The 11,532-nt window shown below is 44.6% G+C and overlaps 1 protein-coding gene across 9 annotated transcripts in view; it reads left to right on the forward strand.

Annotated features, from left to right (window-relative positions):
* The window catches only part of ZC3H13 (zinc finger CCCH-type containing 13), a 51,345-nt gene extending 40,451 nt beyond the window's left edge, over positions 1-10,894 (forward strand). For all 9 annotated transcript variants that reach the window (XM_035110187.2, XM_035110188.2, XM_060272390.1 and 6 more), the window contains 8 exons: positions 1,393-1,864; positions 2,250-2,353; positions 3,588-4,598; positions 5,507-6,001; positions 6,872-7,021; positions 8,491-8,691; positions 9,593-9,756; positions 10,262-10,894. In XM_035110187.2, the coding sequence (XP_034966078.1) occupies positions 1,393-1,864; positions 2,250-2,353; positions 3,588-4,598; positions 5,507-6,001; positions 6,872-7,021; positions 8,491-8,691; positions 9,593-9,756; positions 10,262-10,429 (2,765 nt within the window). In that variant the 3' untranslated portion in view covers positions 10,430-10,894. The remainder of the gene's footprint in view (positions 1-1,392; positions 1,865-2,249; positions 2,354-3,587; positions 4,599-5,506; positions 6,002-6,871; positions 7,022-8,490; positions 8,692-9,592; positions 9,757-10,261) is intronic.
* Positions 10,895-11,532: the final 638 nt, after the last annotated feature.

Here is an 11,532-nt window from a genome sequence, read left to right on the forward strand (position 1 = left end):
CGCGAAGTCCCTCCCCTCCTGAGTTCAAGCCCGTCCCCGAGCAAAGGGGAAAGCAGGGAGAGTTCCGATTCCAGTGGGGAAGCAGGAAGTCGTGTCCGAGGCTCAGGCAAGGTAGAGGAGCCAGGGTCCCAGGTGGGACAGGAAGGGGCAAGCAAGGGGGGAAGACCCATCCCTCCAACTCCAGAATTACGCAGGAAGAGGAGGGGCAAGAGGATGGGTCTGCCAAAGCTTTTGTGTTGGAGAAAGACGCGCCAAAAGCCATTAGGAGGTTCTGAAACCGACTGACAACATCGCTCCGTGTAAATAGCAATGACTTGAGCACTGTAAATACGCAGCACCAATAAAAGAATAAAATGCAGAGCTGCGTAGCGTCGTTACTCTGAAGTAGTCCACTCCGGCCACTGTGACAGGCTCCCTGCATGAAAGAAAGGCAGGTAGAAAGGGTCTCCCCAGAGTGAGAGACTGGCAGAAAAAGTAGGCTCCCAGGTGGAAGAGTCATCACCTCTGTATGTGGATAAATGACAGGGTATACATGATAGAAATATGCTGAAGGGCCTTACAGGTATTTCCCCCCCTCTTTTCTCTTGCTTTTTTATCGTTTGACTTTTTAAATATTCTGTAGCGGGTGACGCTGTGGGTTAAACCACAGAGCCTAGGGCTTGCCGATCAGAAGGTCGGCGGTTCGGATTCCCGCAATGGGGTGAGCTCCCGTTGCTCAGTCCCAGCTCCTGCCAACCTAGCAGTTCGAAAGCATGTTAAAAGTGTAAGTGGATAAATAGGTACCACTCTGGTGGGAAGGTAAACGGCGTTTCCGTGCGCTGCTCTGGTTCACCAGAAGCGGCTTAGTCATGCTGGCCATATGACCCAGAAGCTGTACACCGGCTCCCTCGGCCAATAAAGTGAGATGAGTGCCGCAACCCCAGAGTCGTCCGCGACTAGACCTAATGGCCAGGGGTCCCTTTAACTTTACCTATTCTGGTAAACTAGTCTGTAGACTAGTTTGATTTTTACTGTATTTTATCTTGAAAATTGTTAATAAAACATTTTTTGTGGGGGGGAGAAGGAAATGGACTGACTGTGGTCCTGTTGCTTCAGTGAACAAGCTACAGTAGTTGTTAACTAGTTTGGTAACTTGGGCCAATATTAGAAGTCCAAAGTATTCGAAGCACCATTGTTTGGCTGATCAGTGGTGCCTGCAAATCCCATGTCAGGTGCAGGGCAGATGTAGGGTGCTTTTGGCTTGGCCAGAGTGGCCTTATGTGTCCACTGGGGAGGCCTGCCAGACTCGCGGGCTGGAAGTTTCCTTCTGCAGGAATACACGAACAATTAGCTGGATGTTGAAGTCTGTCTGTCTGTTTATCCAGGGAAATGAAACCTGTTTTATCATTTTAGATCCGAGACCAAGCTCGCCAGTACGACACCAGGGAAGGAACGATGACGTTGAACGTGATGAACGATTAGAAGAGCGAAGGGGAGATAGGGGTGAAGACCGAAGAGATGAAAGACAGAGGGAGAGGGAGAGAGAGCGTGAGCGCGAGAGAGAAAGGGAGCGCGAGAGAGAAGCTGAACGTGAACGTGCCCGTGAGCGAGAACGCGAGAGAGAAAGGGATAATAAAGACAGGGAACGGGACAGGGATCACGACAGAGAAAGAGAGAGGGAGCGGGAAAGAGAGAGGGAGCGAGAACGGGAGCGAGAAAGGGAACGAGAGCGTGAACGAGAGAGAGGGCGTGAAAGAGAGAAGGAAAGGGAGCGCCAGAGAGAGTGGGAGGACAAGGAGAGAGGAAGAGAAGAGCGCAGAGACAAGAGAGAAGACATCCGGGAAGAAAGGGCCCCACGAGATAGTCGCGAAGAGAGGAAGTCAAAGTAAGTTTGGTTTTTAAAAGAAAATGAACTGATACTTAGAATGGCCAGTTTGGCAGCCATAGTTGCCTGTAGCACCAGACGGCAAAAGGACTAAATGCCTCTATGGTTAGGCCTGCAAAAGGATAATTGATTGGGGATCCATTGAAGGTTCATATGCCATATGGTAATTATTATTTTTAAAAGAAGACTAGCGCACACTTTACTGATCCCTTGTAAAATTTTGATTTCATAGACTCATAGAATGGTATAGTTGGAAAGGACCCCCACAGGTCATGTAGTCCAACTCGCTGCAATTTGTTGCAGTTCTGTTTGTTGTTATGGTGAAAGATGAGAGATTTCTTAGAAGTGCATAAAATTTGATTATGGTTTTTTTGGCCTGATATAGAAAACGTCACAGAAATGAAAGTAGCCCCAGCCCTCGTAAATCACCTAAGCGCCGCCGTGAGCATTCACCTGATAGTGATGCCTATAACAGTGGAGAAGATCAGAGTAAGTAAAAGCATGCAGTCCCCATGCTAGATGCAGATTAGAAGTCATTGCTTTCATTTCGCAAGCTGAGATAGCAAAGGATGACTTAAAAGTATATGGGTTTGTATGTCTGTCTGTATTTTATTTCTGAGTTGTATGTACAAGGCTATCATTCTTGCAGAGATTTGCTTTCTTATCTTGCAGAGATTTGCATTCTGCATTTCAAAGTCCGTCCTACTTCTGATACTTACCTTCCCCTCCCCATTTTAGAGGCACTTTACCATGATCATAAAGATGTGAAAATGTCAGAACATTTGCAGATTAGCTGAAAACATGAGTGGAACTTGAAAAAAAGAAGAAGGCTGAGTTTACCACAGAGCCTGGGGCTTGCCGATCAGAAGGTCGGTGGTTCAAATCCCCACGATGGGGTGAGCTCCCAGCTCCTGCCAACCTAGCAGTTCGAAAGCACGTCAAAGTGCAAGTAGATAAAAAAGTACCGCTACAGCAGGAAGGTAAACAGCGTTTCTGTGTGCTGCTCTGGTTTGCCAGAAGCGGCTTTGTCATGCTGGGCCACATGACCTGGAAGCTGTACGCCGGCTCCCTTGGCCAATAATGCGAGATGAGCGCCGCAACCCCAGAGTTGGTCATGACTGGACCTAATGGTCAGGGGTCCCTTTACCTTTACTAACATGTCAGTCTGCACGTTCTCCTTGACTGTTGGCTGTGTGAGTACAAAACTCCAAAAATAAGAACTTAATCTGGTTTACCATGTTTATTTTACTTGTATTTAGTAAACAAAGCTAATAATTTTGAAACTGCCAGACTTTCCTCATGCTGTAATTGCAATTGTTATCCATTCATTGCAGATTAGCTTATGAAACAGAAAATGTTCTAATTTAAAATGTCAGAAACATTTTCACCAAAAGTACATCACTGTTAAATGTGCAGTCTGGCCAAAGATATTCTAGGAGTATCCTTCTTTACTTTCAGGTGGTATTTATAGGATAAGGAAACAGTGTATATGTGTATTGATGGTGGTTTTCTTATGAGCATCTTTCATGCCGAATGTGTTTGTGTGTGTGTGTGTTTTTTTTAAATGGGCATTTAAAAATGTAACTGGCAATGGACGTAGAAGGAATTCTGCCCCTTAATGTTGGATATGTGCAGGCCACTTAGTTGTGACCTAAGCGAGACAATCAGATGTAAGGGCCTGTTCAGAAAAGAAGTGTCATGACTTATTTTTCATCTTTCACAGACGAAAAACGCAGATTACTGAGTCAGGTTGTACGACCTCAAGAATCACGCTCACTTAGTCCTACACACCTTTCAGAAGACAAGCAGAGCCGGTGGAAAGACAGCGACCGAAAGCCGGAGAGAAAGGGCAGTTCCAGACACTATGAGGAAAGTGATTTCAAGGACCGGAGTTCCTCTTCTGGGGACAAACAACGAGAGCAGCGGGAGACCAATGAAAGTTCAAGGAGCCGGGTCCAAGAGAACATAAGCACCCGGGCTTCTGAAGAACGAGAGGCTGCTGACCATGCGCACGAAGATAAGAAAAAAGTTAAAATACAGAAAAAGACTACGAAGAAAAAGAAAGAAGATGACGTTGGGGTGGAGCGCTTCGTTAGTGAGCCGGCTCCAGAGAAAGCCCAGGTCTTTTCTCCCAAGAAAGCTCAGAAAAAGAAAAGCACTGAAAAGAAGCGCAAAAGATCAAAAGGAGATTCTGAGGCTTCTGAAGAGGACAGCGGCCCACACCAGAAAAAGAAAAAAGGCCCAAGGACACCACCAGTAACCACCAGAGAGGAGCTGGTAGAAGCAGTGCCTGAGAAATCTGTGGTCGTAGAAGCTGCGCCCAAGAGAGAGGACACAACGTTTAGCGACTGGTCGGATGAAGACGTTCCAGAGCGTGGGGAAAGTATCCTGGAGAGAGGTTCCGAGGAGCCCCACAGAAATAGCCATCGCGCACGGACTGAAGCCGTGGAGCCCCCTCACGTGGTTGAGGAGCCCCCTCACCATAAACCTACTGAGGAGAAGAGAAGCAGCAGTCTTTGTAGCAATCGGAGCCGGACCTCCAGTCGACTTCGCTCGCCCTCCAATGATTCTGCACATCGTAGCGGAGATGACCAGACCGGCATTAAGAAGATCCTGCATGGCAGCGCTGGTGACAGAGAGAGAGAGAGGAGGTGTCTAGAAATTGCTGCCGGAGAGCGGAAGTCGAGGATTGATCAACTAAAACGAGGGGTTCCCAGCCGCAGCACCTCTTCAGGTAGTTCCATTTGTGTTTCTCTGCTTGCACAAGCTGCCTCTGCCCGGTTTCCTCAAATTCTCATAATACCTCAGACCTTTGCTAAGCATCAGCCAACACCAGGGAGAGGCTGCAGTATGGTGTGCATCTCATAATCTTTAGCCTCATAAAACAATTCCCCTTCATGGTTTGAAGGTTGGTTGTTGGTTTATGATTTTCCTGATGCTACACCAGGCATCCCCAAACTTCGGCCCTCCAGATGTTTTGGACTACAGTTCCCATCTTCCCCAACCCCTGGTCCTGTTAGCTAGGGATCATGGGAGTTGTAGTCCCAAAACATCTGGAGGGCCGAAGTTTGGGGATGCCTGTGCTACACCCTCTTTAAGTTTTGAAATTGATTTGTAGACTTCGTTATTGTCTTCATTAATAGTGTGAATTTGGACCCAAGTAGCCCCCAAGGTGGCTTTCAATTTAAAATGGCATCATAAAACAATAAACAAACCATGGTGCCTTTTCAGACCATGGAACATCTTTAGATGTTCAATGGCAACTGGTTAGATCCTTAGTAGCATCATGTATTCCAAGGTGGTACTATCACAAACATATCATATTCTGCCCTTGCTGATTGGGGATAAATATTTCATTTTGACAAAAATGTGGGAAGGTGCATCCAAACCTTCTGCTTTCCAGGAACCCTTCCCAGATTGACTCATTTGCTGAGGGAGCATTTCCTATCTGCCAAAGAAACCTAGAGAATTGTAGGGGTGGGGGTATCAAGGGAAACTGTGTTCTAACAAACCAGAAAATCAGCTTCAAATGGGAAGAGCAAGAAGAGAACTGGCGGAACATGGCTTATTCTCAGCCAAGCTCTGCTAGGCGTGTAGTCCATGTACAACATAGTCATGCACCTGCTTAACACTTTTATCCAGATCGACAGGATTCAAGGAGCCACAGTTCCAGGCGAAGTTCTCCTGAATCAGATCGCCAAGGTCATTCCAGATCTGGGTCCTTTGATAGCAGGGAAAGGGTGCAGGAGAGAGACAGGCATGAGCACGATCGGGAACGGGAACGGCGAGATGCGAGGCAGAGAGATTGGGACCGAGATACAGCCAAAGACTGGCTAAGGAACAGAGAGCGGGACAGAATCCGCGAACGAGAAAGACTGCGGGAAAAACGGAGGGATACAGATCGTGAAAAGGAGAGGCTACTCCTGGAGAATCCCGAGAGAGATCGAGGTGCCAATATTTCCTCTCAAGCAGAGTTATCCAAGCACAGTGAAACAAAACCGGGCAAGGAGCATCCAGAATTTGAGGTGATCTATTTGGACTCTACCTCCCTCGAGAAGGAAAGGCTAGATAAAGACTTGGGACCTTTGCAAGGATTCGAAGATGGGGTTGAAGCTGAGAAAGTGGAACATGTAGAAGGTGATGTATTATCGGTCTGTTTTGGCTGTCCAAATACCTGAATGAGTCTTCTTGGTGGAGAATTGAGTGTTTCATCCTCTTGCTTGAGGGCTCTGATCTTGGGTCCACTTCACAACACCATCTCAGCAGTGTAGCCAGAGCCCTAAACAGTGTAGATGCCTCTAGAAGAGTGTGTTTGACTCTTCTTCCATGACCTCCAATGCAAATCATTCTCATTCATCACCTTCCCTCTCCCTCTCCCCCCCCCTCTCTCTCACACACACTTGCTCTAATAGGGTTGGGGAGGGACATGGACATTATCTGCATTCTCTGTGCCCTGCTTCCTGGAGCCAATTGCAGTGAGGAGTTTATGCCAAGGGAAAGAGACAGGAGGAAAAGGTTGCAGCGTATTTCTCCCCGAACACTGTTTCCCTGCTAACAAGAACAGTAGGCGATCCTAATCTCATCTCCTGCAGCATGTTCAGTTGGTGCTTAAAAAGACAACAAAAGTGTGTATTTAGTATGGAAAGTTTCTTGTTAAAACTCTTAACCAAATAGGTTTAAAAAATTCTTCCCAAGTATAATATGCAGCTCACATTTGATTTGGATCCAAAAGCTGCCACCTGCTCACACACAGAGGGGTGATCTCTGGTTTTTGCCCTTTGTGCTTCAGCCACCCACATCCCATGCCATTTCAAAGAGGGGCCCAAGACTCTGGATTTTTTTTTGGGGGGGGGGAGAAAGGCAGCTTTAGTGGGATCACTCTTCAATAAATTGAACTGGACTCTCAGACATTAGGATCCAAGCCACGGAAGGTCTGCATTTCATTGATGTTGGTATTGGTGAGCTTGAAAGTTCAAATAGATATGTTTTGCCACTGTTCTTCTGTAGGTGGAGATGATGAAGTCAAAATAGATGATATGCAGTCAATGGGATCTGGTGCTGGAGAATATGAGCCAATTAGTGATGATGAACTGGATGAAATTTTGGCTGGTGATGCTGAAAAAAGGGAGGATCAACAGGACGAGGAGAAGATGCCAGGTGAGTTTTAAGTAATCCTTTTTATGTCAGGCATATGTGAATTGAAATAAATTCAACCCTTTTGTTTTATGTCTACACAGCTTCTATGTAAAGATAATCTGTACTCTGCATCCTGCCTAATTTATACACATTAAATGAATGGCCTTCATTTTGTGATTTTGCTTAATTCCACTTCTGTTAGTCATGGGAAAGGGGAGAGAAATTTTCCTGTTCTCTGAAGTTTTGTATCCCATCTAAATAATAGAACAACCTATCAGTTTCTGGTTTGTAAACAGTGCTTAAAGTACAGCTTCCTGGTCCAGATCATGGGAAACCATAGTTTTAAGAAGGCATGACTTCAACACCAAAGCTGGGAACGTGATGGGAGGGGAAAGGAACCGTTGTGGCGTAGTGGTTAGAGTATTGGACTAGGACCTTTAAGAGCAAGGTTTGAATCCCCACTCAGCCATGAAGTTCACTGGGTGACTTTGGTCCAGTCACCATCTCCCTACCTCACAGGGTTGTTGTGAGGATCAAATGTGGAGGAGAACCATATACACCACCTTGAGATCCTTGGAAGATAAAGGTGGTGTATAAATGTAATGAATAAATATGGATGCAGGACTTGTTCCCAGTCTAATAAACCATCATTGGTTGTGATGTCTGAACCCAGCCACATTCCACTTGGGCCAGTCACTGCCTCTCCTCCTAATCTACATCACAGGCTCACTGTGGTCTGGAACCCCAGCAAGGTGAAAGTGTGGGATTCTGCCTATCTGATGTTGACCAAAGGGTAACGGCGGGCGTAGCCGAGTTTTTGGTAGCAGTCCTCCAAGGAGCAGGTTAATAAGGAAAATCCCAGATTTTATTTATACACACACACACACACACACACACGTCTATGTATCTAACTGCTGCCTTTTTTATATATATTTCAAGGCTCTTATATGTGATTTTCTCTTTTATGGTTTTATTCGTAAAATGCCTAATAAAGGTTTGATAAGTGAAAAAAAAAGTGATTAACTAAGGAGGGGTAGAACTATGTATGCCACCTTGAGCTCCTTGGAGAAAAGGTGGGATATAAATGCAGCCAATAAGATAATAATCTTTAATAGCCAAGTGACTTGGAAAGAGATAAAAATGTGCTACGATAAAAAAAAAATTAAACCCTAAACTTTAACTTCTGTCCAATTATTAAGTCTTGGCAGAGCCAGAATGAAGGAAAGTCTCTCTCAATCTTTCTCATCAAGGAAGAAACTTAAGAGATTCCTCTCTTCTCCTCCTCCACCCCCCTTTGCTAGAGAGTGGCCGGCAAATGTCACTTAGTTTATTCAGAAATAGATGTCCTGTGAATTCCAGATTTCTAGCCATTTAAATGACACTGGTATCCATTGTATGGTAATTAGTGAGAGACCATAATTTTTTTCCAGCTCTGCCTGATATGTACTGTTGAGAGGAGGAATAACTTCTTTTTTTGTGTGTGTTTTCAGATCCTGTGGATGTAATAGATGTAGACTGGTCTAGTCTAATGCCAAAGCAGCCCAAAGAGCCGCGAGAGGCCGGAGCTGCTCTTCTGAAATTTACTCCCGGCGCTGTTATGTTGAGAGTTGGCATTTCCAAACAACTCGCCGGCCCTTCACTCTTCACCAAAATTAAAGAAACATGCCAGAGAACAATGGAGAAACCTAAAGGTAAATAATTGGCTTGACGGATCTGTCCGAATGAAGGTAGAAAAACATCCAAGGATTTCGTTAGTTTTGTATAAAGGTAAAGGGGGCCCTGATCATCAGGTCCAGTCGTGTCCGACTCTGGGGTTGCGGCGCTCATCTCGCTCTATAGGCTGAGGGAGCCGACGTTTGTCCGCAGACAGCTTCCGGGTCATGTGGCCAGCATGACAAAGCTGCTTCTGGCGAACCAGAGCAGCGCACGGAAACGCTGTTTACCTTCCCGCCGGAGCGGTCCCTATTTATCTACTTGCACTTTGATGTGCTTTCGAACTGCTAGGTGGGCAGGAGCTGGGACCGAGCAACGGGAGCTCACCCCGTTGCAGGGATTCGAACCGCCGACCTTCTGATCAGCAAGCCCTAGACTCTGTGGTCTAACCCACAGCGCCACCTGGGTCCCAGTTTTGTATAGGCTGTATCAAATCAACTGTTTGAGATGTCCATTCAAGTAGCAACATGCCCAACAAGTATGGCATGCGTAAGGGGTTTGTGAATGTGTTGGTGCTCTGTTGAAATATTGAAACGTTGCGCACAAACCATCCAAGATCCTTGTAAGTGATATGGAAGATAATATTTACTCTCGCTATAAAGTATCCCCAAGTGCAACATTTTAGTTTTCTGTATAGGAGTGAAAAGCCACCGTTCACTTACCTGAGGGGGAAATAAAGGATACCCTTGGGGTGTGGGCCAAACATAAGTCATGCCCCTGATGCCCCTGGTAATCAAATTTGGTGCTCCCTGCTGCATCGTGCTCCTTTTACTTTAGTTACACACACTCTTGACATACATAGTACAGCTGTATATTGGTGTCTTATCCATCATTTTAAAAACATTTTCTTATTATATCCTTTATGTTGCTTTTCTGTAGATGCCGAGAACTTATTTGAACATGAATTTGGGGCCCTGAACATGGCTGCCCTACTGCGAAAGGAAGAGCGATCTGGCCTGCTGTGTAATCTTGGTCCCTGTTGTAAGGCCCTGTGCTTTAGGAGAGACTCTGCAATCCGCAAGCAGCTAGTCAAAAATGAAAAGGCAAGTGCACCTAACAGGCCACCGCATCACAGAAACACATGTTTAACACTCAGTAATTGCAAAGTGACTTGATCATTTAACTTTGAGACTTGTTTCTATGGAATCATCTTTATATGCATCTAAACCAACCTGATGTACCTTCCCCTTGTTTCATAAGCCACCTAGTTAGGTTTCTTCTGCAAATGGGTTTGGTACTTGTCCATATCCCTTTTTCCCCCCTTTTAAAATGTGGCAGAAATTTTATAAATGACTGAACACTAGAGGCTTTTAAGACCTAATGACTTCTCACTTTAGTGGGTGTTTTAAGATGCTCTTCTCCCCTGAAATAATTTTAGATACCTGTGGAAATTATCATTTCCCAGACATACTGCTGAATGTTCTTCCAATAAACCAGGCACTGTTCATTAGCACTAGTTGTGTAGCATATTCTAAGTTCATAGGGTGACAGTGTCTGAACTCACCGTGCAGCTGTGCCTAACTTAGCAATTGTTTTCCATTCAAACAGGGCACAACCAAACAAACCTACACAAATCCTCCAGTAGTAGACAATGAGTTACTGCGGTTGAGTCTACGGTTGTTTAAACGCAAGACTGTTCGTCAAGTTTCTGGACAAGAAAAGACAGAGGACACTAAGCTCTCACAGCCATATATCCCAGAAATCTGCATGTCCTGAGCTGGTTGGTGTCTCTGGCCTTTTCACTTTTCACTGATAACAATTGAGGTTTCCATCTTTATTCCTGTGAAGAAGTATGTTTGTGCTAGAAGAGGAAAACACTTTCCATACGTACAGTGTGCATTACGAGATGGGATAGCAAAGAAGGTTGCTCGTACAACAGTTCAAAGACCTTTCTGTTTGGTTCACTGCATGTTTTTAGTACATCTAACTACAGATCTTATTTAAGAACTCACTTGTATTTAAGTGTGTGAAGATGTCCATTTTTTGAGACTTGTTTTGTCACCTGCTATTAAATTTTTAAGAAAAAACATGATTTTTTAAAAAAGCTTGTGTATAAAGTTTCTTCTGCAAAATTTTCTTACCAATAAGATTTGTTTACATTTAGTGCAAATCTGTGCCTCTTTTAGACTGTAGCGTTCATGTCAAAAATACAACCACATAAAGTCTTGTTTTCTCAATGTGTGAACACTGTATTGTTACCTTCATTTTTGGTTAGCATAATTTAGTTTCAGCAACACAGAAGCTAATAATGTGGTAGTTCCTTTTACAGGTGAATGCATTGCTTTTATAACAGTTGCTTCTGTCTTCCTAAGTGCAAACACTTCCCCAACCAAAGGTAAATTGTTTGCTTGGCTAGTAAGAGAAACACCTGTTCCAGGGAACGAGGGTTGGGCAAGAAATAACTCTTTGCTTCAGAATACTCTAAGTACAATATAGATTAACCTGAGAATAGCAATTCCCGTATAATGAAATTAGTTTATATACTAAAAATATAGAAATGCATCTGCGCAAAACAGTCTAAAAGGCAGGCCCATGTTCTACTGAAGTGAATGGAAAATTCAGAATGATTATATGGGATCAAATGTACAAACCTCCTTGTGGGGTTTAAGTTAAATCACACGGAGTTGTTGCTTATGACTACTTCTCCCTATTTTGCTGGGTGAAGTGCTGCTGTTTCAGGTTTTAGCAGTACATGCCAATACTATACGATTGCCAGACAATGGATGGAACCTATTTTGTGCCAAAAAGGGGATTATTCAGGGGTGTCAATGTTGTCACTGGCATGTAATGCAAGCAAGCTTCAGGGAACAAAGCCCATA

Source organism: Zootoca vivipara, chromosome 3 (genome assembly GCF_963506605.1).
Source record: "Zootoca vivipara chromosome 3, rZooViv1.1, whole genome shotgun sequence".
Lineage (NCBI taxonomy): Eukaryota > Metazoa > Chordata > Lepidosauria > Squamata > Lacertidae > Zootoca > Zootoca vivipara.